Consider the following 13,573-nt stretch of genomic DNA (forward strand, 5'->3'; position numbering starts at 1 on the left):
GTGCAATGACAAAAGCAGGAGGCACTTCTTTACACAAAGGGAGTCTGGAACAAGCTGCCCAGCCAGGTGTTGAAGATGATACCCTGGGTGTCTTTCACGAAACAGCTACCAACCGAACTAGATCCAGCTGGGATCTAATCTCATGTGAGGTTTCGGTTGTGAAGGGAGAGATTCAGAACTGATTATTGGAGTGGGTATGTATCAGTGGTCTAGAGGCCTATATAAAGCCTAATTCCTGAGGATAGGGGAACTGGGGCTAGTCTGCCACCTGAACTCTCACCTCACTACTCAATTTAATCTGCTCAAGTGGAGACAGAATATGTAGGAGTTGAAGACAGGTCCTGGGATAAATGTGTATTTCTAGTCCTGTTTTTTTTGGAACAAAATGTCTTTCCTCTCCACCACATTTGTCTCTTGTCTCTTGAAGTAAGCAGAGATAAGCTATGCCTTCTCAGAGAAAGGTGTGCACGCTCGATTGGCTGAGCTTTTAATGAGAATGATTATTCTCTGCTCTTACAAATCCCCCACTCAGCCTCACATTAGCCAAATGAGCAGCACTTATCAAAAGACTGTGAAATGATTGAGTTTTCCCCACAATACTCCAGTCCCCTGAGGAAAGATCCTGTGCCCATCTTAGACAAGGGTCTGCTACAGGCGCTACAGGGTAGACGGGGGTCTGCTCCAGGCCCTGAGGGTAGACAGGGGTGCCCCAAACTTACAGTCTCTTTCATGAAGCTCTGTCTGTTTTAATACAGCTTTGCTAGGTTCTGTGGCTATGACAAAACACCAGCGGTAATTTTAAAAAATTAAAAAATATGTAAAAAATTGCAGTCTGAAAATCTGTTGAAATGCTATAGCATCTTACCAGGCTGGAGTTTCCTCCTTGCAGCAGAGACGTCTCCTACAGCCACTATCCCACCCCTCCCCAGGCAGCAGGTTCTTTATCTCCTGCTGGACTCAGTCCAGGGAACAGCCTCCCCGCTCAAAACACCTCTATTCTGAAAGTGATAACCAGGTGTATTCTAAGTCAAAATGATTCACCTTTAAAAAATGAACACGAGAGCCTAGTGATGTTGTTTTTTTAAGTTGTTGGTTTTTTTAAGAAGAGGTTCTTCGTCTCTTTTCTATTTTTTAACTTCATTTTTTTGTCTGAAAATCTTCTCATATTCTTCCTGCTCTTGATCTAATGTATAGAGCCAGCAGTGCAGTACAGATTGGAGGAAATGGGGGGGTCTCTTGGCCCCCCACATTCCTGAACTTTCATTTTTACTGTCAGTCAGAATGCGACCAGACCTGCTTTGGATAGAGATGTAGGGGTGTTTGGGAAAATCTGATGAAACTACAAAAATGTCTCAGTATAAGCTGGGGACTAGTCAAGAGACAGAGACTTTGTAGCCTCTCTGTAGAAATGACCCCAACACCCCAACGACATACTGCTCAAATCACATCTAAACCACTTATTTCTAAAGACTGGAAACACTGACCGCTTTCTGATCAGCGGTAATCATTTCTGATCATGTAAGCAAGGTATTGAATTCGAGGATCTCAAGAGCTAGATTTCTGTTCCATATGATTTCTATATATATCTCTAATAAAACGAACACAATATTAATAAAATATCATAATGCAAACGTTAACATTGCTGCCTCACAGCACAGGATTCAATTCCTGGGAGTGCTGTCTGTGTGGAGTTTGTATGTTCTCCCTATGTTTGCATGGGTTTCCTCTGGGTGCCGTGGTTTTCTTGAACAGCTCAAAGGCATGCTGTCGGGTTAATTGGCTTTTGGAAAAATGGGCCTTGGTGTGTGTGTCCGCCCTGAGATGGACTGCTGTCTCTGTCAGGGTGTATCCCGCCTTGTGCCCGTTGCTTGCTGGGATAGGATCCTGCTCCCCTGCAACCCTGTACTGAATGAAGTGATGAGAAAATGGATGGATGAAACATCATCAGCCTATCGACTAGCATGTCTGAAGTCCAACTGGTTGCATTCAAGCCAGTTGTATCAGGCTTCTGTTTGGCAAGAGAGAGCATCTGAAGTCCTGAGTGACTTGTGAAGTAAGGACACTGTTTAGCACTGTTCTGCAGAGGCTACTCTGGTGTGTTCTCTGTAAATCAGTGCTTTGTGTGTTAGTACCAGTCCCCGGTAACCAGATCACATAGAATCACAATGTATTGACTGACGCTTGGATCTCCCAGGCTCCCAGAGCTTGCCACTGGCTATCCGGTGTAATTAGGCCATTGTAGCACAGTGGACTGATGGAGTCATTTTACCATCTCAGAGTTTCATCTTCGTATGCCAGGTGCATTCCTTCACACTGTCCTGTCTGCACAGACACCTTGCCGTGCGGAAGGATCAATTCTGGGAGAAAAACAAATTCCTAATCCTAAAGAAAAAGATTCTGAACTGTAATGTGCAGAATATGTTCATGCAAGTTATGAATCGGGATCCAGTACAGCCCAGAGACGGTGATACCACAGTAGCATAAAAGAAAATCCTCGAACTGGATACACAAGCTTATAGGGAAGAGTAGCTCACAGCAATAACAATAACAGTAGCTGCAGGACACATGGGAAATTACATTAAAATGATGATCTGCATGCATACAGCTGCAGTGCAAATACACTGGTCTCAAATTCCAATGAAGAGGCGATTCCTTGCAGATTTCAAAACACAATAAATTCACAATTCCTCTTCCCACAGAGCCTGCTACATTGTTTCGTTCTTTTTAAATTAATGGCTTAGGCAGATCAGCATCCACAGCGACAGCTTGAAGAGCTGGCCATTTACACAGAACAGCATTAAAGCCTGAATTAACTTGCGCAACCCAGGTAGGGTTTCAACCTGCAACCTGGTGGCGAGTTCAGAGCTGTAACCAACACACCACAACGGTGCTGGTCACAATTAACACCATTGTATCACAGGGAAGAAGACGCTGTGTTCACAGTGCAGCTCATATCCTACTTCACTGCCGCAAAGACCTTAAGGCTTCCAGCGTGTTCCACTTCCTTGCCAACTGCAAGATTCAACCCCAGACTGCCCCTGTGGGAGGTTTCTCCAAGGGATTTGCATTCCATAAGCCAAAGGCATCATCACAGGAGATGCCCACCGGCGACCCGATTCACACCAAGGGCAAAACCCGTTAATCAATTTAGCACAGTGCAGATTTTGCACACATGCCTTCAACCAATCCGCAAATCTGAGACAACATCACCATAGGAAAGGGCAGAGCTATAAATTCATAGCTGCAGCTTATCAATGCATCCCAGCGCCTGCCCACAGCCAGAACCAGACAAAATGATTCGACAGGACAATACGTTCAATCCTTTTCTCCGTGCAAAATGTGCAACAAGAAGGGGTCTGATATCATTGCAGGGCACTGTGGCACGTGTGCATGTGTGAGTGTGAGCGTGTGTGTGTGTGCGCATGAATGTTTTCTGGTTCCCTGAAACTGGACTGGCCACCGCTGACTTTCAGAGCGAGGGACTGGAGTGTGAGATGGAAGGAGACAGGCCAGAGAGTTAGAGAGTGATTGTCTGTGCGGATGAACAGTCCTGCTTTGAACAGCTCAGTTTACAGAGATCTATCAGCCACAATAGCTATTTTCACAGTCACTGTTTGCTTTTCTAATAATGCCACAGCGTACAGTCGCCTCAGGAACGCCCTGCAAATAGTTGATGGCTCTTAAAGAGATTAATAAATGAACAGATCAACCACAAACATATTTGAGTGAGAAGGTCTGCCTTTATCTGGAGCTTCAGGGTTCTGGTTAGTTATTGCATTTTTAAGCAGTTCATTGCATACGTCTTGAATATTACCAAGTGTACTGCTACTGCCACTGGTGCTTTAGTGACTTCACTGGTTTATATAAAACACAGTTTACAGTTTCTCACTCAATCTCAGTGTAATACTATGAAACATTTTAAAAAATTGTGCAAGAAAGAAATGTTTTAAACATATGTAGCATGCAATATGTTCTATACACAAGGAATAAACTGCAAAAAGATTTGACTTCATATGTGTGTTTATTTTAGTTACAATATGTGAAACATAATGATTATGCTTTTTTTAACATGTACAAAAGAACAATTGCACAAAAAAAGACGTTGATCTTTCAGTCAGTTCACGTCGTCTGAACGTTTAACTAAAAAAAACCAGTTCTGTAATAATGTATTGTCTGACAGAGTTAAATTGAGGAACATTACAGTTTTCAGGAGTAGACTGAAAGAAGACTGAAGACTTCCCTCTGCTGGCGCATAGGAGCACCTGCAGTGGGATGTTAGAATGCGCCCTGCTCAATTGCAATGCTGTTGCTACCAGCTGACACTAGAGCTGGGAAATTAATTCTGGGACTCATGTGCACTGGACAGTGGGGAGCTTCTGAAGTCAGAGCAGTCCTGTCTAGCTGTGCATCTAACCTTACATAAATAAAGCTGCAAACGAGAGCAGGCCATTCAGCCAGTCTTGGCCATTTCATAACTTTAGGTCCATCTGTTCCTTCAAATTGCAAAAGAGCCTTAAGTTTGCACCTTACCTGCCTCTCTCGGAAGTCCAGTTCCAGACGCCCTTAAAATATTTATTTTTTGTTAAGCTGACCAAAACAAAACGCAATATTCTAAACAAGGTCTTACAGATAAGACATGAGCTTGGGCTGAATATAAATTGAAATGTTTTGCTCTCCACCCAGGCTTTCCCCAGCATGGCGTGATGATGACTGAGGACAGCCTGAGAAGAATCTACACAAACACCCTCCCTGCAGCTCCGTTCCCCAGCGCTGTGCACAGTGTGGGTTCCAACCACCTGGCCCTATTGGTGCTGAATTCATAGGCGTTCTATAATGCCCCACTTGCTGCTTCTGTGTCTACCACTCCCCCCCTCCTCCTTTCTGCCTGCAAATTGAACTCGTTTGCTAATTAGAATGGAATCTAAGTCATTGATAAGAATCAGGAAGAAGAGTGGACCTAAAATGTGTGCATGCATGCATCTGTGTGTATATGTACCATTTTGTATCTGTGGGTGCATGTATCTGTGGATGTGTGCATTTGTCTGTGTAAATGTACCATTTTGAATCTGTGGATGCATGCATCTGTGTATGGGTGTATCTGTGCATGTATCAGTGTGTATGTGTGTATGTGTGCATGTAACTGTGGCTGTATGCATGTGTGAAGAAATTCAATGTGCAGAGACAGAAGGCTTGAGTGTGTCCCATTGACGCAGACTAGCAGAAGAAACGCTCAAAACTACTGCGCCCAGGAAAGAGAGACAGCAAGAGCTCTGTACCGGAGTATAGGAAAGCACATTTATTGCACCGCGGGGCAGGAATGACTGTGGCTGCTTCCTCTTTGTGCCTCACTGGGTACTGACCTGTGTCTCAACTGAGTGTATTCACAGAAACGAGAGGGCTTGGAAGCACAGGCTGAGAACAGCTCACATGTGTAGCGCACACCCACACACCTCAGGGACCTTAGGCTTCTGTAAATGTTGACTGGATACTGAACAGATTTCTTTTAACCCCCTGAACAAAACCCGCTGAGCACTGGGGTCGGGAGAAAGATTAATACCAGGATTCGGGTGTGGAAGATTCTTACGATTTGTTTCCGTTTTAGATATTAGGGCCAAGGTTTAAACAAAAGCTGAAGAAAATTACAAATTAAAAACTGAACCTGAATTCCTTTGCTCGGCTGTATGGCTCAGGGGTGTCAGACTCAATTCCTTGGCGAAGCCAGTGAGGTTTGTGTTCCAACCCCAGCAGCCGAATTAAACATTTCACCTTTTCTTAATCACTAGGTTTTTAATGGTTGGCTGCTGACAACATTCCTTTGATTAAAGAGACAGTCACCTGTGAAACACCTGGGAGCCTGGTTGGAGTCCCTCTCCCAGTGCAAGTTAATTAGTAAGGGGCGATGCCTGGCTCTCTGGGAATGGAGTTTGACTCCCTGCTTGTAGATCCTAGAGTCTTGTGCCGATTGCCTGTAATTCTGAGGGATGCGATTCCTCACAGTGATGCCGGAGTAGACAGGGAGCAGTGCAGATCCTTGCTCGACGTTCTAGCGATAGTGTCTCTCTTCGCACCCGAACCCCTGAGCTCGGGCGTCAGCCCGCTCGAATCCACGCCTCAGCGGCTTGACTGCCCCCTGGTTGTTTAATCGTTCCGACTGCGGGAGATGACGTGACGAAGGATGGGCTGGGGAGGAGAGCAGGGCGCGGGCTCAGCTCTGCGCATACACTCCAAGCTGTGGGGATGAGAAGCTTTGCGGTGTGGGTCCAGGACGCCCTGCACACGTTTCCTGTTCCCTCCTTCCCTGGACGGCTGAGCTCAGGCGGACACTGTGGCATCGCTGGGGATCTCCTCCTGCGTCGCGCAGACCAGCTCCCCCTTAGAGATGTACCACACCTCGTTGCGTCGGTTGAGCAGTTTCATAGGGCTGCAAGTGACCACCACACACAAGAGAGGAGATGCTGTTACTGCGCACACCACTAGAGGGAGCCATTATCCCTGAAAGAGCATCGCCCGACTGCCACCTGATCGCAGTCCTCAGGGGTCTGTGCTTCAGTGCTGATGCTATGCAATTATGGCACATCTCGCCTGCTGAGTTCCACTGCCAGGGGTGTGATAACAAGGCAGTGTCCACTAGAGGGCGTTACTGGTCCTAGGTTAGTAATAGATAACAGGCGTCTTGTAGCTGTGCTCTGTGTCACTGTCACGAGACACTAGCATGATAATAATCAGGGGAATGTCTGAATGTGCACAGGGGGAACGGTCTGCTGGTTAATTGGCAGGCCGGGGCACAGTGGTTTGCTTAAGGTCAGCAGGTGAATTGGTCTACTGAGATACGTGCTCAGCTGTGGGAGCAGGTTGTACTCACTTCAGAGGAAACAGCCTCTCTCCTGGGTGTGAGGAGGGCTGGGGAGGACTGTTAGTTTGTGCCCCAGCGTCAGTGAACTATCTGAGCTCATGGGTTTGAGGGAAGTCCTGTGTTTGTGGTGATTTAACTGTGAGAAACAGCTTCCCAGCATAGACACGATATTCATGAACCGTAAAATCAATGAAAGAAAAGCTGTACAATGAGGAGCAATCAAAACCAAAATAAATCACTTAAAATATCAATTGAGGCAACAAAAGGTTTAGAAATTGCAAATCTTAGGTGAATTGTTACCACCAAAGGGCCTGTCTGCAATTCACAAAGCAAGTTTATGGGAAAGGTGTTATCCCTAATTTTAACTTGGCTGCAGACATGTCAGGTTATAATGGAAAAAAATATGTGAGCTGGAAATCTACACTACCTGCTCATATATATATAACCAAACCCTGATGGACCCTACAGTGGATCTGAGTGATGGGACTGCGCCCCCTGCGCTGACAAGGTGAGAAGGCCGATGGTACCTTTGGTAGCCCACGCCGTAGTGGAAGACATTGTGGTAGGAGGCCTGGGTGTTGTTCAGCTCTTTGGCCAGCAGGCGGGAGTAGAGCTTAGAGGTCATGGACAACATCCAGCCCCCATAGCTCTTCACATAGACGGTCATCTCCGGCATGTCAGTGAAGTAGACCTGCAGACCAGGCCAGAACAGCTCAAGACCATGTACTATACCTGCATTTTCACGGTTTACAGTGATAGAATTGCATGCTGGCAGCTATAATCACCCTGCAACTCACAGCTGGCAGCCCACTGACCTCAGCAGGTGTGAGCCTAGTCAGCACCTGGATGGGATACCTCCTGGGAAAGCTAAGGTTGCTGGGGGAAGAGATGTTAGTGGGGCCAGCAGGGGGCACTCACCCTGCAGTCTGTGTGGGTCCTAATGCCACAGTATAGTGACGGGGACACTATACTGTAAAAAGGCGCTGTCCTTTGGATGAGATGTAAAACCGAGGTCCCAACTCTCTGTGGTCATTAAAAATCCCAGGGTGTTTCTTGAAACGAGTAGGGTATAATCACAGCCTCCTGGCCAAATTTCCCATTGGCCCTAACCAATCATGGCCTCCTCATAATCCGCATCTCTGAACTGGCTTCATTACTCTGCTCTCCTCCCCACTGATAGTTGGTGTGTGGCGAGTGTACTGGCGCACTATGGCTGCCGTCGCATCATCCAGGTGGGGCTGCACATTGGTGGTGGTGGAGGGGAGTCCCCATTATCTGTAAAGCACTCTGAGTGCAGTGTCCAAAAAAGTGCTATATAAGTGTAAGCAATTATTATTATTATTATTATTATTATTATTATTATTATTATTATTATTATTAATAGCCATTTGAGCTCAGTGCAACTGAGGCAGGCTGGAAGGTTTGTGCTTTAGGGTCTGTGATGATGTCACAATACAAGACTCACCTCCTCATTGGTCGGTTTGGGGGCTTTCTCCTGATAGGCTGAGGGCAGCAGGAAGTTGATGGTGTACACTGCTGGCTCCAACAGCTTCTTGTCCTCGGGAATGCGGATGATCACGGGGGCGGTCATGTCGATCTTGACTCCTGCACAAACACACGAGAAGAAAAATCATCCCTGAGGAGACTGGATGGTGATTCAGTTCATACTGAGAAGATGAGAAATGAAAGACAAGTAAGGCCATCTTGCTTGTTTGGCAGGTAATTGTTCTGAGGAGGCACAGAGGTTAGCATCGCTTGGGTGTTATCTGTATGGAGTTTGTATGTTCTCCCCCTGTTTGCATGGGTTTTCCCCCACAGTCCAAAGTGGGTTGACTGGCTTCTGGAAACGTTGGCCCTGTCGTGTTCGTCTGGGTCTGTGTGTGTGTCCTGCAATGGACTGGCATCCCATCCAGGGTGTATCCTGCCCTGCACCTGTTGCTTGCTGCCATGCTAACCTGGACCCAGAAATTTCTTAAAAGAAGCAGAGTGCTGGTCTCAACAGTTTCTATTCTTGCATTGAGGAAATAAAGTGCTCTCGTCTCTTGAGCTATAGCTGCCTGGGCTTCGGTTCAGGTCTGGCGCCCCCTGCTGACAGCCGGCGTTAGTGATCTCACCGTCCTCATTGGCCCCAGTGATGTATTTATAGAGCCTCATGAAGCCCTTTCCCGCGGCCGTCTCCAGGAAGTAGGCCTGCACGTCCGTAGACACCCACTTCGTAGCGTCATAGTGGCGCACCTGCGACACAGACACACGTGTCGCTCACACTGCCGGTGGCTCTGGGGAGACTCTTTCTAACGCTGCACTGAGATTTGCAGAACTTTTGTGCAAAACACAGCCCCAGCCAATCAACCTAGTTAGTTAAGAACTCATCTGGATCCATATGGATCTGCAAGGCCCTGATCTAAGACAAGAATACATGTTGTCCATCAGCAATGCAAACAGTCTGTACCTGAACTAAGCAACCAAATGCACTTCAGGAAAAAGTGTAAGAAGACTTCCACTCTGGGGGGGGAGTAGCGAGAGAGGGGACCTCACCTCATAGTTCGGCGTTTTGCAGATCAGGTCGAAAAAAAGACACTCCTTGGTCTCCGTACAAAAGCTAGACTCGCTGGAATTGCTCGGGCTGGGTAAAGGAAGCACAAACGGCGAAAAGCAATGAAAGAAACTCTCGGCCTCGCGACAAAAACACAGCCGTCGTGAACTAATGCTCACACTTGACATGAAATCAGTTTAGTGGGGGCTGCTATCACGCAGCGCTGAGGGCCCTGGGCTTAATTGCTGGGGTGCTATCTGCGTGGAATTCGCATGCTCTCCCCATGAACACTGGCTGGTTAGTTGGCCCTGGTGTGACTGTGTGTCTGTGTGTGCCCTGTGATGGACTGGTGTCCTGTCCGGGGGGTACCCTGCCTTGTGCCCATTGGTTGCCAGGACAGGCTCCAGCTCGCCTGTGACCCTAAACTGGATGGATGCCGTTATTCTCACCAGGTCTGTAAACTGGCCAGTCCAATGTAGCCTGTCCTATACTGGTTTGTACCCACTGCAAGGAGTCAATGTGGAGGGTCTGTGTCTGCGAATGTGCTGTGGGAGCTGGAGAGACGGCTGAACAAAATCAGAGAAACAGGGAAATGACGCAGAGAGATACGGGAGCGAAGCTGAGACACACAGGAATGAAGCTGGGGGATACAAGAAACAGCTGTAGATGTTCTGTGTGGACCCTTCTACCGGGCGGAGAAGTGAGAGGTCTGGAGGGTGGAGAGGTGTGTGAAGGCCTGTTTGCTGGACGGAGCTGGTCTTCAGTTGTTTCTCGTCTCCCCCAGCTTCACTCCCGTATCTCTCTGTGTGAGTTACGCCGAGTCAGTGTGGGGGGTCTGTGGTTGGGAACAGGGCACTGGAGTCTGTGGAGGAGGGGCTCCTTCTTCACACTGGGAGTAAGAGAGAGCCGGGCCGGCCCGGTCCTTACCCCACGGCCGCGTCGGATACCAGGAAGAGCGCGAACACGGCCAGTCCTGCCAGCGCCCTGGAGGAGAGGAGGAGGGAGAACGGACATGAGCAGCCGGAGCGGGACCTGCTGCCAGCCGCATGGCGGAGCGGAGCGGGCCGATCTCATCGCTTACGCTGGATGACAGACACTTCCTGCAGAACTTCATCAAACACACACACTTATTTTGTCAAGCCTAAGAGGTCTCTAATGAAACAGTCTGGATGATCTATTTGAAAGGTTTGTCATTTTTCCCCACTATTATCAAATACATATTGTAGCTTTTTGTGGCTGTGAGCTTACTCCGGGGCAGAGCTCGTTTGCGATCAGGCGATTCTGTTCAGGCAACGTCTTCGGTGAAAGCGATAATTCCAGAAGCCAGCACCGTACATCATAAAGACAGTAACGGCACCGAAACAGATTGGACGTGCCCACTCTGAGCTAGATGTTTCCTGCTGATCTTGCAGACTGCGCCGGTTTACAGAGACACGCAGAAACGCTGAGTCACACCAGGATCAGGTGTCTGGGCGACACGCTGACCGCAGAGAATCCAGCTGACCGCTCTGTGCCAGCGACAGGCTGGCCCTGACAATTGCCCTGCAGAGGACGTGCCAGTGCCAGGCTGCAGAGTGCCAGCCCTGCCCGACACAGACGCACAGGCTAGGCCAGGCCAGGCGGTACTGCAGTGTCACTGCCAGGCTGTCTTTCATCCCCAATTCCCCTAACAGCCTCTCCAAGTCCCACACCTCTAGCTGTTGCCTTTGCGTGGGCTTCCCCAATGAGCAGCTGACCCAGCAGATATTCCCCGATGGATGTTTAGAGGAAAACAATACATTTTAATTGCAGATATGGCTGTGCACGCTAGCATTATCAATTAGAATCGATAGCAACTCCGCCTTAAACCCATACTGTTATTATTTCTGTTACAGAATGCAAAATTATTCCGTTATTCCAAAGCGAGCTGGCGGGCCGAGGCGTGCTCGGTACTTTTCAGATGGCTCACCACTCGCACAGCTACTACTAACTCATGAGCCGGTGGTGTACTGTAGATCGGACAGGGGAAATCTGAATTCAATATTTCATCAGTCCCTCGGCGACGCCCAGAATTGCTACAACAGTTCATCACCTGAAAGTCTCTGGTGACTTGGCAATGGCAACTCGATAGCAGGTTCTCTGCACCCGGAAATCTGATAACTGCTCAGCTAACACGGGACCGGCGCCCGGCCTGCCACCTGTCTCCCGGCCGCGGTCGCCTACAAGCCCACGGAGGAATGAGTCCTCTGAGGAAAATTGAGCTTTCCTGCATCAGTCTTGTTCCACATTCAGATGCATACGCGTTATACCGCAAGATAATCCCTTGTTAACCACCACTGCTACGTCAGATACAGAGCAACGTTTGTAATCGAAGAACTGCGGTTTTCATGCGCAGGGGAGGTGCGGATCTACTCCCTGTCAAGACACTGACGACACGGTCGCGGTGATGAGAGGGTCAAGAGCCCACATCTGTGACTTCACCTCCGGAGCTCTGGCCACGTTTAGCGATTCCTACTCCTCCGTTCACGACGCACAGCCTCTCGGAGTCACTCATAAACTCTTTTTACCGTAATCCGGCTTTAACTCCTGATGCACGGTAAGGTTCTTAAGAATGATCTAAGTACTAGCAGAGCAAGTCAAAGGTTTCTGACCACAACCAGGTACTCCTCTCCAATGCAGACGCACAACGGGGCAAATGCAATTGTTTTAATCGCGAATATTGATCACCCAAATAAAATCTAAGATTTTAGAAACAGATCTGTTTCATCCCGGCCTCCCACCACAGGCGAGCGGAATAGGATGAAACAGCATTAAGACAGCCTAATGGATCGGTCTGCTACATTCAGCAGGGACGTGTTATGTGACAAAACCAGGGTCACTTTCATAACGAGATAACACTTTCAGAAGAAGTGCCTTTTAGACAGCGGAGCAATAGAATTCAGAAGAGCGGATCAGCGCTTCTTTGCTCCCACAGAGTCGGAAATCTGTCAGCATTAAGCTTTGCGATTACCGTATATCCCGGTAGCGGGCGCGGAGAACGGATTTTCCTACACTGAAGGAGAAAGGCTTCGCGCTTCACCGCGCGCATTTCAAAGGACGAGTTGGAAAGGGCGGCACAGAGGCCGGAACCCGGGTCTCGTCGCCGTCCCTGCCCGGTGTCGGCACTGGGGCTCCGCAGCTTGAGGACTCCGAAAGGCGCTGGTCTGAGGATACCGCCGCGACACCAGACGAGGTCAGTGGACACAGCCCCGGCAGATGCGCCGCGACAGTTCTGCGCCCCAGTCCCGTTGCTCTAACAGTACCCCCCGCGGACAAGCGGGCTGCATGCCGAAAAAGCTCGCGGTTTTACGAAAGGGGCTCCGTACTCACATTTCCGAGAAGTTCCGCGGGCAGTCCCTGTCTTCGCTCCTGTGTGTGAAACGGGCTGTGATGCGCGGCGCAGTGCGGTCCCTACGTGTCAACTCCTGCCCGGGGAGGCGCGGTTAAATAGCTGGCTTACGAGCCGCGTGTCTGTGAGGCCCCATCCCCAAAACAGCGCACACAGCCAGTGAGGACAGGAATGAGCAAGAGAGAGGGAGGCTATTGGCCGCCGAGGAGGAGTTTCTAACTCCAGAATAAACAAAAGCTCCATTTTTACGCAACGAGAGAGAAAAAAAAGGAGTAGCATCGTTGTGAAAGCTGTTTTTTTTTCCTCCTTTCCCTACACTAAAAAAAAAAATCTTATGAAATAGGTTACATAACGGCATATTGGATTGCAGCCCGCAGTGCGTCGGGGTCAGCATCCGGTCTTGGCGTTGGTAGGAGTGATTTTGTCATTTCTATTTTGTTTTTAACCGGAGGGTTCAATTGTCTTGTATTTCAGAGACATGATGAAACATCTTAGGGACTAGAATGGGTACTGTCCGTCCAGTCAAGAGTCCAGCCCTCCCCACCCCCTTTTATCTAACCCCTTGTTATCGGCACCCAACTTTTTTTAAAAAAATAATATCACTTTATTAACCCTTTACAATTTCTTGCATTAGGAATTATCTTTTCACATACCCCAGCATGCTCTCCATGAGACACACAGACCAGGTGTCAGAGCACAGGGTCAGCCATTGTACAGCGCCCCTGGAGCAGTTGGGGTTAAGGGCCTTGCTCAGGGGCCCAACGGAGTACCAACACCACCGTGTGTTCCTTCTCCCTCCTCCCGCCCTTTCCTCTCAGTC

The 13,573-nt window shown here is 48.6% G+C and overlaps 1 protein-coding gene across 1 annotated transcript; it reads right to left on the minus strand.

Moving 5' to 3' along the window:
- Positions 1-4,002: 4,002 nt before the first annotated feature.
- Positions 4,003-12,890, minus strand: LOC148650026 (heme-binding protein 2-like). The gene is made up of 7 exons (XM_088603401.1): positions 12,735-12,890; positions 10,314-10,370; positions 9,389-9,476; positions 8,968-9,088; positions 8,319-8,458; positions 7,381-7,544; positions 4,003-6,421 (listed from the first exon to the last, which is right to left on the minus strand). Coding segments are annotated over exons 1-7 (681 nt in total). The 5' UTR covers positions 12,737-12,890; the 3' UTR covers positions 4,003-6,312.
- Between the last annotated feature and the right edge of the window lie 683 nt (positions 12,891-13,573).

This window comes from Lepisosteus platostomus, chromosome 13 (genome assembly GCF_059453375.1).
Source record: "Lepisosteus platostomus isolate fLepPlt1 chromosome 13, fLepPlt1.hap1, whole genome shotgun sequence".
NCBI lineage: Eukaryota > Metazoa > Chordata > Actinopteri > Semionotiformes > Lepisosteidae > Lepisosteus > Lepisosteus platostomus.